The sequence below is a fragment of the Canis aureus genome, chromosome 8 (assembly GCF_053574225.1).
Source record: "Canis aureus isolate CA01 chromosome 8, VMU_Caureus_v.1.0, whole genome shotgun sequence".
Taxonomy (NCBI): Eukaryota; Metazoa; Chordata; class Mammalia; order Carnivora; family Canidae; genus Canis; species Canis aureus.
This window is the reverse complement of record NC_135618.1, coordinates 65929221-65949905: the sequence shown is the minus strand read 5'-3', so window position 1 is coordinate 65949905 and position 20685 is coordinate 65929221. Positions and strand designations below refer to the sequence as shown.

Below are 20685 nucleotides of genomic sequence, written 5' to 3'. Positions count from 1 at the left end.
TGACGCGGCCTGCTGAGGCCTGAGCTATGTCCCAGCCCCAGCGAGCCCGTCCTACAGGTGGAAAAGCGCGGTGAAATTAATCAGTAGGCTTCGAGCGCCGCGCAAAGGAAGCCAGAGGAGCTTCCCGTCCTGCGCGCAGGCTGGCGGAGCTCGAAGCCCAATCAGCGTCCAGCTGTGGGCGCGGCCGCCCGGCCCCAGGTCCGAGGGCGGTCGCGGGGCCCGGGGGCGGGGCCCGGGGGACGGGACGGGGCGGGCCTCCCTCCACGCGGGCGGGCGGGCCGGGCCGCCAGGTGGCGCCCTCCCGAGAGCCGGCCCTCGCCACGGCCCTCGCTTGGCCCCTGCGGGCCGCCGTCGCCGCGCTCGGCATTCCGCCGCCGTTCGGCTCCGCGGCGTCGGGCTCCCGCTGCCCTCGGTGGCGCCGCAGTCGCACAGCCGGGCGCCCGCTGGCCGGCGGCGGCGGCGATGGCCCCCTGAGCAGGCCCGAGCGGGAGCCGCAGGCGGGCGGGCGCCGGGGTCGGCGGGCAGAGGCCGGGTTGCGGCCTCTTTGTCTCGGCGGCGGCGGGCGCGCCCGCGGGGCCCGGGGCGGAAGTCCCGACGCGCTCCGGGCGCCCCGGGCCGCGGCGGCCGCACCATGAGCGACATCCGCCACTCGCTGCTGCGCCGCGACGCGCTGAGCGCTGCCAAGGAGGTGTTGTACCACCTGGACATCTACTTCAGCAGCCAGCTGCAGAGCGCGCCGCTGCCCATCGTGGACAAGGGCCCCGTGGAGCTGCTCGAGGAGTTCGTGTTCCAGGTGCCCAAGGAGCGCGGCGCGCAGCCCAAGGTGCGGCGGGCGTCCGCGAGAAGGAGACTCTCGCCCCCTCTTCCGCCCCTCGCGGTGACAAGCGTTTGCCAAGCACAGACCCTCTTCGTCTGAGCGGCTCCGTTCTCGCCCGTGGCCGGGCTCCTTCGCAGCAGCCCCAGCGCACCTGCTCTGGCTTCCTGAGCGTTGCTCAGCTGGGTGCGACAGCCCGGCCTCAGTGGTGCTGCGGGAAGAGACGTTAAAGGCCTGTAATCGAGTCTCAAACCTGTGTAGGTCGTCCTGAGCGCCCCAGGATGATGTAGAATTCCGTATGGTGACATCTGAGAGTAGCAGAGTTCTTCCCCCTGGGACTCGGGCTGTAGAGGAGTGAACAGTTCCCTGGGGAAAAGAGAGTCGTTCCTGTTTTCTTGCCTTAAGAATTCACGCGCAGGTTAAAGCTGAATTTCTTATCGCTTCTCTCCGATTTGTTTTACAGAGGTTGAATTCACTTCAGGAGCTCCAACTTCTCGAAATCATGTGCAATTACTTCCAGGAACAAACCAAGGACTCTGTCCGGCAGATTATTTTCTCATCCCTTTTCAGCCCCCAAGGGAATAAGGCTGATGACAGCCGGATGAGCTTGTTGGGAAAACTGGTCTCCATGGCAGTGGCTGTGTGTCGAATCCCAGTGTTGGAGTGTGCGGCCTCCTGGCTCCAGGTACTTCTCCAGAAATAGCCTTCTTCTCCTCCTCCTCCTTTTTTTTTTTTTTTTTAAGATTTTATTTATTCATGAGACAGAGAGAGAAAGGCAGAGACACAGACAGAGGGAGAAGCAGGCTCCCTGCAGGGAGCCTGATGTGGGACTGGATCCCCGGACTCCAGGATCAGGCCCTGGGAGGAAGGCAGGTGCTAACTGCTGAGCCACCCAGGGATCCCCGAAATAGCCTTCTTCTAAGAGTCTGAAGAGGAGTTTAGTGTCAGGAATTCTTCCCTTAATTGGGTTTCAGGTGAGGCTTTTCCTGTGTGTTATCTCCTTGCTGTCACTACCCTGTGTCCTGCTACCCTACATCTGCAGTTACATGCGGGTGGTAACCATTCCTGACAAAACCGTAGTTTGTAATGGTAAATGGATTTTAAAAGTAAAAAAAAAGTTCATCTTTTTTTCATTCTTTTCCTTAGCTGGAAATAAGGTAGTATTTTGAAAATAGTTATGCATGTTGTGGCCTTAAAGTTCAGTTTGTTTGTTTGTTTTTAAGATTTAATTTTTTTTAAATTTTATTTATTTATGATAGTCACACAGAGACAGAGAGAGAGAGGCAGAGACATAGGCAGAGGGAGAAGCAGGCTCCATGCAGGGAGCCCGATGTGGGATTCGATCCCAGGTCTCCAGGATCGCGCCCTGGGCCAAAGGCAGGTGCTAAACCGCTGCGCCACCCAGGGATCCCTGTTTTTAAGATTATTGTAAATCAAATTATATACAATTAGGTCAGTAAGCATGTGAATTGTTTTGCATTGTCCCGGGGTGACATTACAAAGATCATGGCTCTTCTAATGGTTATGGATGTCAGAGCCTTCTAGTGTGTTTTTAAATATCAAAGAAAAATAAATAAATAAATAAATAAATATCAAAGAATATCAGAAGATTTTGTGTTAGAGGGTATTTGAAAAGATTTTGTTTTGCTTTATTTATTTGTTTGTTTGTTTGTTTATTTATTTATTTATTTATTTATTTATTTATTTATGATAGTCACACAGAGAGAGAGGCAGAGACACAGGCAGAGGGAGAAGCAGGCTCCATGCACTGGGAGCCCGACGTGGGATTCGATCCCGGGTTTCCAGGATCGCGCCCTGGGCCAAAGGCAGGCGCCAAACCGCTGCGCCACCCAGGGATCCCTTGTTTTGCTTTTTTTATTACTCAGAGTCTTTTCAAAAATTGGTAATTCACTTGGAGTAGTGATTAACTCAAAATTCGAATTAACATGATTCTCAACTAAGCTGACAGAATTTGCCATATCCATTTTCACAAACCTGCTTCATTCTCAAGTACTTGAAGTTATTTGGTGTTGGGTTTTGTTTCCCAATTAATGTAGACGTTTTCCTTGAAAACTGTTTTTTCTCACAACATGGCTAGAAAGATACGTTGTCCTTTGTGGCACACAGGTAAGTCTTGGTGGAATCTGTACCTTAATTCTCACCAGTCCCATCTCAGGGGCATCTGAATTGATCGTGTGTGCTGTATTTAATGTCACAATTACCTCTATCCGCTGATCACCTAGTATAGTCAGGCTTAGCATCTTGTAATTCATCACATGATTTCCCATTTCTCTCTCCTGATGCTGTCGTGCTGGCTTTTTGGCAAAAAGCAGATGTCAGTGACAAGAAAGGGTCATAGTGGTTTGAATCAGGATTTGCCCCATCGAGGCAAGAGGCTGCAGCTTCCTGCTAGGGAAGGCGGGGGATGGTGGTTTGTGGTTGTGGGAGCAGATCTGAGCCTGAGGGAACAATCTGGCCTGCTGTCTCCTTGCAGCTTCCCCCCAGTAGGCCACCCTGGGGCCCTGGAACTGGAGCATCCTGAGCAGCTGTTGAATGTGGCAGTAGCTACAGATTGGCCCCTGAGTGGGAAGGAAAAAGGCAGGGGAGGGTGGTAAGGTAGGATTTGAAAATATTACGGAAATCTGTAAAGGAGGATCATAAGAGAGAGAGAGAAAGTGAGGAAGCATTGCTCTAGAATCACATGAGCATTCACAAACACTCGGCAAGCTCTTTCAAGTGGTAGCAACTGTTCATTTCTCCTTTGGAGTCTCACCTATAGGGTCACAAAAGTTATCATTTCCTCACCTGAAGTTAGAAGCGATCTTTCCTAAGTGAACTTCAGAGCAAGAGTCAGCAGGCCTTTTATGGAAAGGGTAAGACAATAAATATTTTAGGCTCTGTGGATCATATGGTCTGTGTCAAAACCAGTCAGCTCTGCCTTTGTAGTGTAGGAGCAGCCTTACACAATAGCAAACAGATGAGCAGATCCATGTTTCAGCAGAAGTTTATTTACAGCAACAGGTGTCAGGATGGATTTGGTCTGTGGGCTTAGGTTGGCTGAGCTCTATGTCAAGTAAGCTCTGAACATCTTTTTGCCCCCCTCTTGGAAAGTGATTTTCCCAGGTGTGGTGGTCTCCACCACATGTACATAGTTGTCTACTAGCTCATGACACTTGTAGTTATGTGGACTGTGGCTTCTTTCCAGCGGACGCCTGTGGTCTACTGTGTGAGGTTAGCCAGGGCCCTCGTGGATGACTACTGCTGTCTGGTGCCGGGATCCGTGCAGACGCTGAAGCAGATACTCAGTGCCAGCCCTCGCTTCTGCTGCCAGTTCATAACTTCTGTCACCGCACTGTATGACCTGTCATCAGGTAAATTTGAAACAGGCTGTGGCTGTTAAAGCAGCTCAGTTGATTGTCATTTTTATTTCCACCAAACACCTAGGCAAAATGTCCAGTAGAAGTGTTGGCTTTTTTTTTCCCTCTGAAATGTGTGTTTTCTTTTAGGCTGAAAAGCGAAAGGAAGGGACCACCTGGACTTCTGGAATTTGCCAGCAGGGAGCTTTCCTTAGTGACTCCCACTTGCCAAACTCAGTAATGGTCCGAGTGGCAGACAGCCTAAAAATGCTGGCGACTACAAAAAACAAAAAAAAAAATGCTGGCGAATGATGTCTGGGGAAGACATGGCTCTCTCCCTGGATGACTTGCTTTTTCTGATCCATCACTTTTTATTTTAGAAAATATCAAAACTTCGCAAAGTGGCAAGATTATTATAAGTTTGCAAGACTCTCACCTAGATTCACCACTTGTTAACGCTTACCATGTTCTCTCTTTCCCTTCCTCTCTTTCTCTCCCCCTCTCTCACACATACTTGAAAGTGTTTGGTTTTCCTGAATTTTTGAGAGTTTGTTACCAATGTCATATATCAAGGACTTAAGCACATATGTATCTCTCTTGCAAAAATGAGCATTCCCTTAGTAACCATGATACCATTATCACACCTAAGAGATTAAATATGGAGGGAATACCATTATCTCTTATATAGACCAGATTCAGATTTCCCTAATTATCTCAATAATGTCTTTTATAACCCTGCCGCCCCTTGAAGGGTCAGGAGAATTCAGGATCCCATCAGGGTTCATACATTATACATAGTTGTTATGTCACTTTGGTCTTTTTAAATCTTGAACAGATAAAGCATTAAAAAAAATTTTCTTATGACATTGATGTTTTTGAAGAGCTCAGGCCAGTTGTTTTGCAGAATGTCCCTCAATTTAGATTATCTGATGTTTCCTTATGTAAAATTTGGGTTAAACATTTTTGGCAACAATCCTGCCTAGGTGTCCTGGGCATATTGTACTGGGAGGCATGTGTGGCACTTCTACCGTGGTGACATTTTTTTTTTCTTTTTTCTTTTTTTTCCGTGGTGACATTTTTAAAGCTTTCTTAGGAAGATGCCTGGCGAAGTCCTTAGGCAGCCAGTAGATGGCATTTGACTTCAACTGGGAGAAGCCCTTGTCCCCATCCCTGTCCAGCATCAGAGCACTCTAGTCAGGTCTTTTTTGCAGGCTCCCAATAAAACCAATACAGGTTGACTAGCTCTGGTTGAATTAGAACGGGAGTCTCAGACCTACACTGACTAGGCTCTGCTGTGTACTTACCTCCCCCAGAGGTGGGTTCTAAGGAACGTGGATTGACAAGGTTTCATGAAGCACTGCATCCTTTCACATCTGTGTCCTTGTGTGAACCCCACAGTCCATTTGGCCCGTGGGCAGGGACTCTGGGCCTGGATTTCCACATGGGGAGGTTTCAGACCTCACCACGGTAGGCACTTTTTCTGCAGAGCCAGACTCAAAGCCTGCATTTCTATTTCAGATTCCTCCTTTGCCCTCGGTTCTTGCCGCTCAGAGGGCTGACAGATAGTCTCTTATTCTGGTCTGATGGCTAAATCAGCAGCAGGAGAGCCTTCAACATTTCCAGTTTTGTTCAGTCCAGCAGCACCATGATTATATTTGTCCTTTTGTACTTTTTTTCCCCTTACTGTTCAATTTTTTAGTTCTCTTAAGAAAGTCCGTGTGGTCAGTATGAACACTGAAGTGCGTGTCATAGTCATGTGTACTTTTAAACTGTCACTGTCCCAGTGGTGTGCCCCTGGGCTGGGAGGCAGGTCTTGTGAGCAGTACCCTGCTGCTAGAGTGGGCTTTTCCCTGGCACTCTTCTGTAAAGGCTTCCTCAGAGCTGTTAATAGCTGGGAACAGTAGTTAGGCCCTTTGTTTTCCCAAAGGAAAGATTTAATTAAACCATTGTACAGCATCACGGTTGCTTTTCCAAGCCATCCATTATTCCAGACCAACAAGGATGGGAATTGCCCTTCACATCGGGGACAGATTAGACTGTGTGGAAAAGGAAGTCATGTTTAGAGAATACCAGCATTCTAGAATGGATATGAGACATGGTATTTTTCTCTTAAGCCAGTTCGCCAGTCTAACGTGTTGGTGATTGTTTTGCAACCATTGTATGGAGGTATGATCAGCATACAAAAAGCTGTACATCTTTAATGTATCCAACTTGGTGAGTTTGGAGATAGAGAGGTCACCAGGCACACAGTGGTGGCCCTAGAGGAGGGACTGGAGTCCACAGTCAGAATGGTGACCGATGCTGCTCTTGGGAGCTTCTGGTAACAGGAGAGCATTCCTGGGCCATCTGTACCTTCAAAACTACAAGGTGGAAGAAGCTCACCTAAGGAGACAGAACCTCCTCTTGCCAGAATGGTGCAGAGAACTTGCGTCTTTGAGTAGGAAGGTCATGGAGGTAACTTGTAACTTGCTCAAGTACACTTACTCACTCTATGCACCGGGCACAAACGTACACACAGCTTTCAGGCTCTTAGAGATGCCTCGGCTTAGATGTGTGTGGGTGTCGGGGGGTGGTAGTATGCTGGACGAGTAGGTATGAGACTGGCATTCATCAGACAGAAACCTCTCAAGGGGTCAAGGGGCCAGACACAGGGTCTCCCACTGCTTATCGTGCCAAGTGAAGGAGGACAACTGCTACCTATTGTCCTCATTTATATAACAAGGGCAGGGTGAGGTTGAACACATGAGTAGGTAGGCATGATCTCTGGAAGAAGGGGCATGTCTCTGGAGGAGGAGTCTCGGTCAATATGTGTCTCACCCCACACTCTCCTGTCTCTTACTTGGCTTTGGCCTCAGCATCCTGGAAGGAACCCTGTCACCCTTAGCTCTGCGTGAGCTGAGGGCTGCACAGCTCCAGAGACAGGGGGCCGGGGACCCATTCCCATGCTCACAGACAAGGGCGTTGTGTGCCACTCCCAGGATGGGCAGTGCAGCTGAGTGGTTCAGAGCCAAGCCATCTGGGCCCAGATCTGGGCCCACCACACACTTCTAATGAGTCCCAGGGGAGGGACTTGATATCACCAAGCCTCCTCCTTCCTATAATAGGTGGGTTATGTGAGGAGTGAGTTAATCTGTGTAAAGGATGTAGACTGGGGCCTAGAAAATAGTAAACCCAAAATAAAAGTCAGCATTTATTTTAATTATTGTTCTCTGTCTAGACTGTAGAATGTGCCAGGTCCAGGGTCACAGGAGGTCAGTCTTCACTTAGACAAGGATTCCAGATTTGGGGCTTAGATGGTTCTTGGTGGCTGACTGACCCCTCACCACTCTCAGAGCTGCTCTGAGCAGAGGCCACTGTAGCCGTCACTGCCACAGAGGAGCCACCTGCCCAGGGACAAACCCTACTCTCTGGAAGGGGCTGAGGTGTGGTAGCAGTTTGGGATATAAAGAGTGTGGGAGTTTATTTAAATTGACCCATGGGACAAATTAAGGCATGATGGAGTTCTAGGTAATTGTTTATTTAACAAATAGGTTGTTGAGCCCACTGTGGCTAGACAGTCCTGGCTCTAAGATGAGAGTCCCAGCCCTCAAGGTGTTGGGTGTTCTGGAAAAGGGGGTGGAAGATAGGTAAACAAAGGTAAATGAAACGTGTAGTCTGTGTGTCAGGTGCTGCGTACTGTGCCCTCGGGCCCATCTCCCTGACATCTGCCTCTGTCATGGGGGCTGCAGACACTTCTGACTTAAAGCGTTTCTGTTGGCAGATGACCTCATCCCACCATTGGATTTGCTCGAAATGATTGTCAGCTGGATTTTTGAGGACCCAAGGTTGATTCTCATCACTTTTTTAAATACTCCGATTGCTGCCAATCTCCCCATAGGATTTTTAGAGCTCACCCCACTCACTGGATTGATCCGCTGGTGTGTGAAGGCCCCTCTGGCTTATAAAAGGAAGAAGAAGCCCTCCTTATCTAATGGCCACGTCACTCCCAAAGTTCCAAAGGACTCTGGAGGGATGGACAGAGACTCCCACCTCTTGTACTCAAAACTCCACCTCAGCGTCCTGCAGGTCCTTATGGTGGTCCAGGTGCACTTAACTGAGAAGAATCTGTATGGGCGCCTGGGGCTCATCCTGTTTGACCACATGGTCCCCCTGGTAGAGGAGATTAACAGGCTGGCGGATGAACTGAACCCCCTCAACGCCTCCCAGGAGATCGAGCTCTCCCTGGACCGGCTGGCGCAGGCTCTGCAAGTAGCCATGGCTTCCGGGGCCCTGCTGTGCACGAGAGGTGGGTGACTCCCTGGCCTGGGCCCTCCGGGGGGCAGGGCTGCCACCACCCCCTGCCAGAAGGAAGACAGGGAGTCCTGGACACGCATCATCCTCTGCTCTTTCAGGACTCCCTTCCTCTTAGCACAGGATACCAGGGCAAAGTCACAGAGCGTGCCCAGGGAGAACACTGGCCATGCAGTCTGTGTCTCTCCCAGTCCCTTTGCCCAGGACCCGGGACTCCTTAAGAATCAGAATAACACCTTACCGGGCAGCCCCAGTGGCACAGCGGTTTAGTGCCGCCTGCAGCCCAGGGCGAGATTCTGGAGACCCTGGATCGAGTCCCACGTCAGGCTCTCTGCAAGGAGCCTGCTTCTCCCTCTGCCTGTGTCTCTGCCTCTCTCTCTCTCCCTGCATCTTTATGAATAAATAAATAAAACCTTTAAAAAAAAACAAAACACCTTACCATCTTTCCTGGTAGAAAATCTTTTCTTTTTTGTTAAAGATTTTATTTATTTATTTATTTATTTATTTATTTATTTATTTATTCATTCATTCATTCATTCATTCATTCATTTAACAACACAAGCAGAGTGAGAGGGAGAAGCAGGCTCCCCGCTGAACAAGGAGCCTGACATAGGGCTCAATCCCAGGACCCCAGGATCATGACCTGAGCCAAAGGCAGATGTTTAACTGACTGAGCCTTTCAGGTGCCCTGAACCTTTTCCTTTTCTGCAGTACATAGTACACAGGTTCAATCAAGTGCATGAAGCATTTCCAGCACCTGTTTCCAGGGTCCATAATTCTCTGGCACTTCAGTGCTAGAGCGCTCCCCGTGTCTCATCGCACCTGTGCTTTAGTGACTGTGACCTCCCAGATGTTGCCAATGGCCCCAGGCGGCAGGCACTCTGATGCGTGATGCTGATGCGTTTGAGCATCTGATCTGCTCAGTGAGAGCCCCGCCTCTGGGCCTTTTCACGGCCATGGTTGTGAAAACCATGGTTCCTGGTAGACCTGCCCCCCCTTCCTGAGTCATGTATTCTGTTTGGACCTAATTTTTGTTTTTATTTTTTAAGATTTTATTTATTTAGCCATGAGAGACGCAGAGAGAGAGGCAGAGACACAAGCAGAGGGATAATCAGGTTCCATGCAGGGAAGCCAATGTGGGACTCGATCCCGGGTGTCCAGGATCAGGCCCTGGGCTGAAGGCGACACTAAACCGCTGAGCCACCGGGCTGCCCTGGACCTAGTTGTTAAAGCAAGAATTGAAGGAAGAGAGAACATGGTTTCTAAGTGACGTTAGGAAAATATAGTTAAGGCACTATTGCTGTCTTGTCAACATCCTTGAAAAGAACTCAGTGAACATTTATTTCATCTTGTCTCCAGTCTGTTCCTTATGATATATCTCCTTGATTTCAGATGACCTGAGAACCTTGTGCTCCAGGCTGCCCCATAATAAGTAAGTGCCCTCTCAAAGACTTCGGGCTGGGCTGGGCTTCGGGTGGACCCCTCGTTCTGGCCTCCTTGGGTAGAGTTGGTCTGTAGGGTCTAGAGCATCTGTATGTAAGGAGCCCCCTAAGGATCTAATGATGAGTGGGAGGTATGATAGCATGACCCACATGAGAGAAAGCCCAAGTGGAGAGTAAATCAAACAGATAAAGCCACCTTGCCTGGGAGTCAAGGAAAGAAACAAGAGTAAGCTCAGAGTCATTTATCCCTCACTAAATTAGCATATGTGTTTCCTGGTGACTTTTGATGTTTGTGCACACATATTGTTGGTGACAATGTGGGTGGCACAGGCCTTTGGTAACCACTGCAGAGCCATGGCCCCAGGGCATAGCATGTCGGTTAGGCTTTGTTGATGGGTGACCCTGAGTGGGTTATGAGCATGGTTCTAACTGGTTTTCTCTGATGCTTGGGCAATAGCTCTGCCTGTCTGTGAGCCTCGGTTTCCGCCCTTGTAAAACTGGGGGACAGTTTTCCTCTGTCATAGGGTCGTAGTGAGGATTAAATGAGGTGGTATTTGTAACCTTCCAGCCTAGTCCCCGGCATGTGGGATTCTGACCTTAAATGGTGCTTATTGTCATCATTTGAGGGAAGCAATATGAATAGTGGGGAGGAGTCCAGGCTAGCTGCTTGCTCTCTGTATGACCGTGGGCAAGTTCCATATCTTCCACTGCCTTGTTTTGTCTGCAAAATCAAGAAAATAATAATATCTGCTTCATCCCCTGCCTCTCTCGCCCCACCCAGAGGATTTTGTGAGGATTAAAGTAGAAACACAGCACTTAGGATAGTACTTGGTGTGTAGTGTCTAAGAAGTATTAGCTGCTGTGCAGCATACTATTATTTTCATAATGTGGGAATGTCACTTAATCTAATTAATTTCCTCCGGACTCTAAAAAGCAAAAGCTGTATGTGCAAAAACATTTCAGGCAAATGCAGTATTAGTAGCAAAAAACTGGAAGCAACCTCATGGCCCTCAAGTATGGGGATACTTAGTAAGTTAGTAGTGATACATCAACAGAATAGAAATTATGTATCCACTAAAAATAGTAATTGTGACATGGAGGTGAGAAAGCATCTGTAGCTGAGGGCACAGCTCTATCCTGCACAGGGACAGAAGACAATCCAGTGATGTTGGTAGGATTACTAACATCCTTTCTTCAGAGGGTCACGTTGGCCTTTATCAGGGACAGAGGCACTGGGGCTCCAGGGCTGGCATTGGCCAGCAGTGTGGACAGAGTGGGAGCCAGCTACCAGACTCCACCACAGTAGGGGTGCTTCCAGCTGCCCAGGGTCTGGCCCACCAACTCTGCTGGGTCAGTGAGTCTGGGCACATGTAGTGGGCTGATAACACACATAACTGGAGGCCAGAGAGTTGGCCAGGTGCCAGCTTGTGGGCTGACAGCAAGAGTAGTTGCTGCCCAGGGACTGGGTGCTCCTGTGTGCTTAGGGATCTTGGTACCAGGCCCTGCTGTGGGAAGGTGGCTTTGATCAGGTGTCTGGGCAGATACAAGAACCAAATAGGTGGAGTGCGCTGGCTCCCAGTGGAACAAAATGATCCTGCTCAACAGAATGGATGCCTGTCCCTCAGGAGCCCACACTTTTCCTTTACCCCTCCCGCCCAGGGCTCTAGGAAAATCACCTGGCATCTGATGAGTGTGTTAGTATAAGTGGGCATCTTTCTGCTCCTCTTGCAGTAATCTCTTAGTAATATTTCACTTCTTTGTGCTCAGCCATTGTTTAGTGTGAATGTTTCAGGGCGTCAACACAGTGATTGGGTGTAGATCCCTTATTTTCTGAGCAGTGTGGCTACTGGTCCCCATTGGAATCCCAGTGGAACTTCCTCACACCCTCTGTTGGGCCCTGCCCTCCTGACACGTGTGTCCCAAAACCCAACCTCCCAGGGCAGCCTGGCATTAGTGTGGGGAAGGACAGGACGTGTGGTCACTTGGAAAACTTCTCTGACTTCAGGTAGTCTCTGTTCTTTTTATTGCTTTCCGAAGAGACTGGAAATTTCTTGAAACTCTTTTTGTCTCTGGCAGGGTATGTAGGTTCAAACAAACATAGGACTTACATTTTGCTTCTGTAATACCCTCCTTAGGTTTATTTCTGTGTTTGCTTTTTTTTTTTTTTTTAATTTTTATTTATTTATGATAGTCACAGAGAGAGAGAGAGAGAGAGGCAGAGACACAGGCAGAGGGAGAAGCAGGCTCCATGCACCGGGAGCCCGATGCGGGACTCGATCCGGGGTCTCCAGGATCGCGTCCTGGGCCAAAGGCAGGCGCCAAACCGCTGCGCTACCCAGGGATCCCATGTGTTTGCTTATTTTGAGTGAATTTCTCATCCCAGGTTATAGAAAAATAGTAACATAAATGAAAAGGGGCTCCAAAGAGTTTTGGGCCGTGAGAGGGCAGCAGCTTTCTTCGTGCCTTCAGTTAATCTTTTGAGCCCCTCCTGTGGGCACCAGGCTTTGTACTGGGGGGGAAGAGGTCAGTCTGCAGAAGGCTTAGCTCCCACCCTCAGAGCTCCAGGTAGGCATCGACAGGAGCCAGGGCCAAGTGCCTGGGGTTGTTCCTGGACCAAGCAACACAGGTTGCAGAGAAGGTATGGCAGGTATGACTTCGTGGGATGAGGAAGTCCTGAGGGTAAATGATGGGTATGAACAGGACCAGGCAGACAGATCTGGTGATGTGGAGAGACCAGCTTAGATGCTGTGGAGATTAGAAACCAGCTCAAGCCATGGCCCTGGGGTGTGGCCAGAAGAGCAAGAGCAGAGCCATAGTGTCCGTAGCTGAGGCCAGGGAGGGAGGGGAGAGGCAGGGCTGGGAAAGGAGACCTCGGTCCTAAAGAGGAAAGGGCCCAAGGGACCGAGAAGTTTCTTTGATTAAGGCGTGATTGGGTATTTGGGATGGACTGCAGGACGTGGGTGCACTAAGGCCTGGGAGGGCTGTCAGTGGTGGGAAAGGTAGGAATCTCTGCTGATCTTTCTGGGAGGGAATGTAGGGGTTTGTCAAGGATGAGACCAATCAGAGAGAACTCTTCAGGGAGTTTCAAAAGGGACCAGTATTGGAAACTGAGAGGGATACCAGAAGGGAGGCCAAGCCTGTGGATATTCCAAACCACAGAGAGGGGGGCACAGGCCCGAGAAGGTGCCTGGCACCCCCGGCTTGGAGCAGTTGTGGGTGGAAGGGAGGAGTGACAGGGTCATGAGGTGGTTTGTGGAGACCCAGAGGTGGTATGATGTGTAGGGCTGGAGTGTGGGTGCAGACGACTGTCACCCCTGCAGTGAAGAAGCAAGTAAAGAGGAGGGTTGGAAGCTCTGCAGAGAGGGAAAGGGTAAGGGCCGGGTCCAGGCCTGCGCCATCAGGAGGGCAGGGCCCTATACCATGCTCACATAAGAGTCTCTGGAAGGCCAGCTTTCACGTGGCTGTGCTTGGAATTTGGCAGGGACTCAATCATGACGAGTGACGCTGAGAACACTGTGGCCTGCCATCCTACTTGCTGCGGTGTCTGGGTCTTGACCTCTTAACTGTAGACATTTGGGGGTGAAGCAGAGGTGTAGGGGTGCCCAGGCCACCACACTGAAGCTGTGCCCAGAGCGTCCTGAGGCTGTAAGCCTGAGTGCAGACCCTTCCTCCACAGTCCTGCCACTGGAGCCCTTGGGCACCTGCCATGTGGTTTCCTCAGGTCCCTCCCTCTCTGTTGTTGCCCACAAGATCCTGCTTTTCCTATTTCCAGCTGCTCCTCTCTCCTCTGTCCGGAACCAATTTCAATCCTGCCACCCCCAGGTCATCCATAGCCACAAGCCACCCCTATTCTACCCCAGGTTGACAGATTTCCCCCTCTGGAAACCGCATGTTCTGTGCCTATGTGGGGCACCTCTCCTGGTGCATGTGTGAGGCCCCACCGTGCCCAGGCCTTCTCTACCGTCCTCAGGGTGCTGCCTCCACAAGTAGACAGGCCAGCCCAGTCACCCTGGCCTAACCCTTGTGCTTGTATTTGCAGCCTGCTCCAGCTGGTGATCTCGGGCCCTGTGCAGCAAACACCACATGCGGCGCTCCCCCCAGGCTTCTACCCCCACATCCACACGCCCCCGCTGGGCTACGGGGCCGTGCCGGCCCACCCTGCCGCCCATCCCGCCCTGCCCACACACCCAGGGCACACCTTCATCTCGGGCATGACATTCCCGTTCAGGCCCATTCGCTAGGCCGATCCCGTGTGCAACTGAGGGGCAGTGTGCCTTCTGTGTGGGCCAGAGGAAGCCTTTCAGAGAAGTGGGCAGCCATCCTGCAGAAGAGGACCTCGTGGGAGCAGGCGGTGGCCCCTCGTTGCCCCGGCAGGACTGTCTTGGTGCGGAAGTTGTGCAGCGTTGCAGTCGGGGGGCCTCCCGTGGGGTCACATTTGCAGAAGTCCACGTGGGATCGATGAAAGGAGGAGTGGGCAGCGCCTGATGAGGGCTTGGGCGGCCTGCGGACACACCGACTCCACAAGCCAGTATCTGTGTGTCGTTTCAGACATGCAGGGAGCCCGTGCTGCCCCGAGCACAGCTGTGATGAGCAGCATTTGCAAGGCCCTTTGGCATCTCCGTACGTGAATGTGACAGGGCCCCTGCCACCCGGGTTCCCGGGGAGCTCCGTGAGCTCGAGGCTGGGCCTGGGCGCTTGGCGCTGGCTGGGGAACTGGGCAGGGACCTGCAAGAGGACCGCCCGTCCCCGCTGAGGAGCTCCTCTGTTTTATCGGGGTCTAAATTTTCCTTTCATATGTTCAAATAAATTTTTTCTAAACCGCTTTATAGACTTTATGGACTATATTTTTAAAATGTAGTCATTATGAATGGCAGTGGTTTCCTTGTGGGTCTGCAGTGATGGGGTAAGAAGATTGAATAATAATTTTAGGCACTTTTTTTTAACAGAAATGCTACTGACAACACATCTCCTCTGCCCTGTGCTGCCCCGAGGGTCTGTCTGCTTCCCTCCATTTTTTTGCTGGCACTCAATGGAAGGTATCTGCTTTGAGTTCTCATTTACTAGTTTTAGAAAAGAAAGATACCACTAGCCATGACCTAACACTCCCTTGGACTAGAAGCAAGGCATGAGAGATGCTTACTATGACCAGTGAGCAATAAAGGACTAAGATGAACTTGTAGGGATGAAATTTAACCTTGTGGTTTGTCTACCTTTCTGTTCTTGGCCAAAGGCCACCACCCAGGAGACCAGACCAAACCAGACTACCTAATAAATTCCTGTGTCTGTCTTCTTTTCTTTTCTTTTCTTTTCTTTTCTTTTCTTTTCTTTTCTTTTTTCTTTTTTTCTTTTCTTCTTTTCCTTTCCTTTCCTTTTTTTTCTTTTCTTTCTTTTCTTTCAAGTCTGGAGTTCAGGGCATCTCTCAAGGTAAGGAGCAGGAGCCAGTGCAGCTGCCGTGTAGGGTCTGCCCTTGGTTGGAAAGGACCCCAACCATATGTGCTTTCTCAGCCTTGCAAACCTGTGGCTCTCTTTGGGCACCCGCAGTGCTCAGCCAGGTTCCCAGAGCTGCAGCTGGTAGGTAAGAACCAGCCTCTCAGGGATGTTTTTGTTTTTTAAGATATTATTCATTTGACACAGCGTACAAGCAGGGAGAGAGGCAGAGAGGAAGAGGGAGAAGCAGGCTCCCCACTGAGCAGAGAGCTGGACCTGAGGCTCAATCCCATGACCCCGGGACCATGACCTGAGCTGAAGGCAGACGCTTCACCAACTGAACCACCCAGGTGCCCCAGGAATCTGTTTTTATTTATTTTTAAAGATTTTATTTATTTATTCATGAGAGAGACAGAGACACAGGCAGAGGGAGAAGCAGGCTCCATGCAGGGAGCCTGACGTGGGACTTGATCCCAGGTCTCCAGGATCACGCCCTGGGCGGTGCTAAACCACTGAGCCACCCGGGCTGCCCAGGAATCTGTTTTTAAATTGCATTTGAGAGCCATGAACCAGAAAGGAAATTGCCCTTTCTCTGACTTTGCCTTCATTATTCCTGGTTCATTGTGTTCCCTATTTATACGTTTATCTGCCGAGGTCAGATCTGGGACTGAAAAAGTAAATGTCTGCTTCCATGTCTTGGGACACGCCCGTGAAACGAGATGAGCACTTGGCTGGTTCTTGGTATTCACCTCTGGTGCCAAGTATTTCTGAAAAAGCGTGGAAAAGAAGCTCTCCAATGGCTGTGTAGTTAGAGGTCTATGAGCATGACTGTCCCAAAAGGAGGCTTCCTCTAAACATTTCCAGGGACTAGTTATGTCTTGGCTCCTCTCAGACCCAAGGTGGTTTTCGCCATGAGTGACTGGGTGAACAAACGGAGGGGAGGGGAGAGAAAGAGGAGGAGGGGTGTAGAGGGGAAGGGAGGGAAAATGTAGGAAATAAAGCTACTGGAGTCTCCAACTTTCTTTGGTGGTGTTTCTAGTAGTACATGAGTAATTAAGTCAACTTATTAAAAATGTAGGTTTAGGGACGCCTGGACAGCTGGCTCAGTGGTTAAGCTCTGCTTACAGTTCAGGGCATGATCCCACGTTGGGCTCCCTGAGGGAAGCCTGCTTCTCCCTCTGCCTATGTCTCTGCCTCTTTCTCTCTGTGTCTCTCATGAATAAATAAATAAAATCTTAGAAAAAAAAGTAGGTGTATATGCGCTGTTTACACTTTTACCAATTTTCACCTTTCACTTTTTAATAATGAGAATATTTCCTGTTTACTAAGTATATTCCAGGCTCTTGCTAATGAATATTTTATGTACATTAAAAATTTGCATAGGACAGGTGCCTGGATGGCTCAGTCAGTTAAGTGTCTGCCTTCAGCTCAGGTCATGATACCAGGGTCCTGGGCCCACAGCATCTGGGTCCCTGCTCAGTGGGGAGTCTGCTTCTCCCTCTTCTTCTGCCCCTCCTCCCTGCTCGTGTTCCCTCTCTCTCTCAACTAAATAAATAAAATCTTTTTTTTTAAAGTAATTGTTCAAACTTAAAAAAAAAATTGTGTATGAGAAAATATTTGCAGACTGTAAAATGAAGTATATCTATATAGAATGTATTAAAAACAAATTAATCAAAATTAGAATAAATGAGTGAAGGACATCTTCACTGCAAGAGGACCGCCCGTCCCCGCCGAGGAGAAAATACAAATGACCAATAAGAAAAGATTCTAAAACTGGTAACCAGGGAAATATAAATTAAAAAGAGATGCCATGATTTTCACTTATCCATCAGATTGGCAAAATAGAAAGTAGCTAAGGTCTGAAGAAACAATGATCACACTGTTGATGTAGATAACTGGTTTAGCCACTCTGGAGAAATGAAAAAATAAAATGGCCCTGTCTCCCAGCAGTCCTGGAACCCGAAAGGGGTATTCAAGGATGTTCATGGCAGTATTTGTTTTTTAAGTAACAATTGTATTTTATTTTTTTAAAGATTTTATTTATTCATGAGAGAGAGGCAGAGACACAGGGAGAGGGAGAAGCAGGCTCCACATAGGGAGCCCGATGCAGGACTCGATCCTGGGACCCCAGGATCAGGCCCTGGCTGAAAGCAGGCACTAAACCACTGAGCCACCTGGGGATCCCCAAGTAATAGTTTTATGGAGAGATAATTCACTTACCTAATTCACTCATTTCAAGTGCATGATTTGATGGTTGCATTGTATTTACAGAGTTGTGCAAACAAACATCACCACTATCTTAGAACATTTCATCATCCCCTAAAAGAAATCCTGCACCCATTAGTACCCTCTCTCCCTCTCCCCCACGGCCCAGGGCAACCAATCTACTTTCTATCTCTTATGGGTTTGTCTGTTCTGAACACCTCACATATATGAAATCATACAGATGTGGTCTTTTGTGACTGGCTTCTTAGACTTACTTAGCATCATGTGTGGGGGGTTCATCCACATTGTAGCATGTATCAGCCCTTCATTACCTTTTATAGCCAAATAATACCCTATTGTATGGATGTATCACATTTTATTTATCCATTCATTGGCTGATAGACACTTGAATGCTTTGGTTCATAGGAGCGTTTCTGCTATGAACATTTGTGTACAGGGTTTTGTGTGGGCATGTGTTTTTAATGTTCTTGGACACACACTCCTATGGAAATGCTGGGTGCAGTATTTTTTTTTTTAAGATTGTATTCATTAATCATGAGAGACACAGGGAGAGAGGCAGAGACACAGGCAGAGGGAGAAACAGGCTCCATGCAGGGAGCCTGATGCAGGACTTGATCCTGGGACTCCGGGATCACGCCCCAAGCCAAAGGCAGATGCTCAACCGCTGAGCCACCCAGGTGTCCCAATTTTTTTTTTTTTTTTTTTTAAGGAAAATCCAGAAACTACTTGAATAGCATCAGTAGAGGACTGGCCAACTAGGAGTTGTAAAATTCAGACATCTTTGGAGACCGGGCAGGGGTTGTCAATGGGTGAAGCTTCCAGAATTAGACACCAGGGGGTCTGGGTACTGGGTACTCTGCCAAACTAGAGAAATCCTAGGGGTGGTCATTGCCATGTCTGGGCACCTGGGCCAAGGTAAATATTTCCAGAACTCCTGAGTATTCAAAAGAAGATGGAAATCAATTATTTTTTTAATATTTTTTTTCAATTTTTATTTATTTATGATAGTCACAGAGAGAGAGAGAGAGAGAGAGAGAGAGAGAGGCAGAGACACAGGCAGAGGGAGAAGCAGGCTCCATGCACCGGGAGCCCGATGTGGGATTCGATCCCGGGTCTCCAGGATCGCGCCCTGGGCCAAAGGCAGGTGCCAAACCGCTGCGCCACCCAGGGATCCCGGAAATCAATTATTTTATGGTATATTTTTCTAATTTGAAAACCACTCTTGGAAAGTCATCTATGGCATTAGAAGTCACAATGGTGGTGGAGGATGGGTATGATTACAAGAGACTTCGTAAGTGTCAGTGATGTGTCCTAGAAATGGGGTAATGGCCAAAGGAGACCTTGCCTTACTGTGTTGTTTCAAAGTTTTGATTTTGTTTAAGGTTTTTTTCATTAAACCATTCTGAGTCATAATGAGAGACGACAAGACTTGAATTAGCCCCTGACTACTCAAAGAGAAGCCCATTTTTGGCATACAGACTAGTGAATATATTGCACACGTTTTACTTTTTTTGCAAGGAAATGTGTTCTTGTCACTTGTCTAATTAAAAGTTAATTTTTAAAAAGTGCATGTTAATACTTCTGTCTCTGGTAGTGATGGGCCAGATATTTCAGACCAGCTATTCTGCTTTAACAAAAAATGCCGGATAATATACAAAAATATCTTGAAGTTTTGAAGAGCCAACAGGTTGTGAAGAACTTCCAGGTCAAATGCTAGGGGGGGCAGCCACCACGAGGCATCTAAGATACTCTCAGTCTTTTTGCCCTGAGGGTCTCAGGGGTTAAGGGTTCAAGGCAAGGGTCTACTAGGAGACCCTCTCTCCATTTTGCTATGTCAGTGGCTACATATAAGGAAACCTCCTGCTATGACTTCAGTTCTTGGAGGATCCCTAGACTTGTAGTCCTCCTAAGGTGCCTGGCAGAGCAAATGTACATCCTCTGGAGGAAAGGCATTTGTCCTAGGCTTCAAGGAGCCCTTAAACTATTATTCAAGGACAGTGACCAGTGTACAGTGAGAAATGAGCAAGGTGCTGCAGACAGGAACCAGCAGCTGCAACCAACAGCAGAAATAGGCTCTGATAGTCACAATTGCCAAGGTCAGACTATGAATCAGTTGTGCCTACTCTGTTTGAAGGCATAAAAGATGAGTGTGGAACTGCAGGGGAAATGGAAGCATGATTCACCTAGCAGATTTGAAAAACAGCCAGATGGAACTTCTAGAAATGAAAAGTGGAATCACCTACTTAATCCAGTTAGTGTGGAGCTGGTGGGGATGCAAAATGATACAACCCCTTTGGAAAGAAGTGTGGAAGCATTTAGCAAACGTGTATATGAATTTGCCCTTTACCTAGGAATCTACTTCTAGGGCTGTGCCCTAAAGAGCCAATAGTGGAAATACAAAATAATATCTGTGCAAGACTTTTCACTGCAGCATTCTGTGTAATAGCAAAGACTGAACACTTGCCACGAGCCTTAACAGGTGCATTATCCACGTGGTAGAGCGTAATGCTACTGCTAAGAAAAAGATACATTCTGCTATGGAGTGACAGCTAGGGTTTACTGTTAATTAAAAAGGAAAAATCAAGGCCCAGAAAAGTCTTTACTGGGTGCTATTCTTGCATAAGAAAGGTGAGGGAACATAAATAAAGACGCAGGGTGATAAAGGGAAAACTAATAAAATAGTTGCCTAGGGGAAGCAAGGAGGGGCAGGCTATAGCAATTATGAAATGTAGCTTGTTTTGTAGTTTCAACTTTGGGGCCATATCACTATTTAACATAATTAAATCAGAAACATAAAAGCAACCTAAAACAAAGGAAATTAACTTGGTTATCTGAATTGCTAGCACAGCCATACAGAAAAGAAAAATTTAGCTACTTTTCAATGTAGTATTTTCATAATACCCGGGCCCTCCTCTTATGAAATGATGTTCAACATCGCCAAGAATTTTTAAAAATGTGAATTAAAGTAGTGAAGTAATTTTGCCTCTCACATTGGCAGTGGTTTAAAAAAAAAAAGTGTTGGGGATCCCTGGGTGGCTCAGCGGTTTAGCGCCTGCCTTTGGCCCAGGGTGTGATCCTGGAGTCCCAGGATCAAGTCCCGCATCGGGCTTTTTGCCCAGAGTCATGCTCC

At 48.5% G+C, this 20685-nt stretch overlaps 1 protein-coding gene across 3 annotated transcripts; it reads left to right on the top strand.

Moving 5' to 3' along the window:
• The first annotated feature begins 568 nt into the window (after positions 1 to 568).
• Positions 569 to 14724, top strand: INTS15 (integrator complex subunit 15). 3 transcript variants are annotated; one of them, XM_077907734.1, is made up of 6 exons: positions 569 to 793; positions 1278 to 1499; positions 4020 to 4185; positions 7931 to 8455; positions 9853 to 9892; positions 13942 to 14724. In XM_077907734.1, exons 1-6 carry the CDS (start codon positions 632 to 634, stop codon positions 14141 to 14143), a joined length of 1317 nt encoding a protein of 438 aa, XP_077763860.1. In that variant the 5' UTR covers positions 569 to 631; the 3' UTR covers positions 14144 to 14724. The 3 variants fall into 3 exon arrangements, with proteins under 3 accessions (XP_077763860.1, XP_077763859.1, XP_077763861.1); XM_077907733.1 differs by having other exon boundaries at positions 571 to 823; XM_077907735.1 differs by lacking the exon at positions 569 to 793 and adding an exon at positions 887 to 1071.
• Positions 14725 to 20685: the final 5961 nt, after the last annotated feature.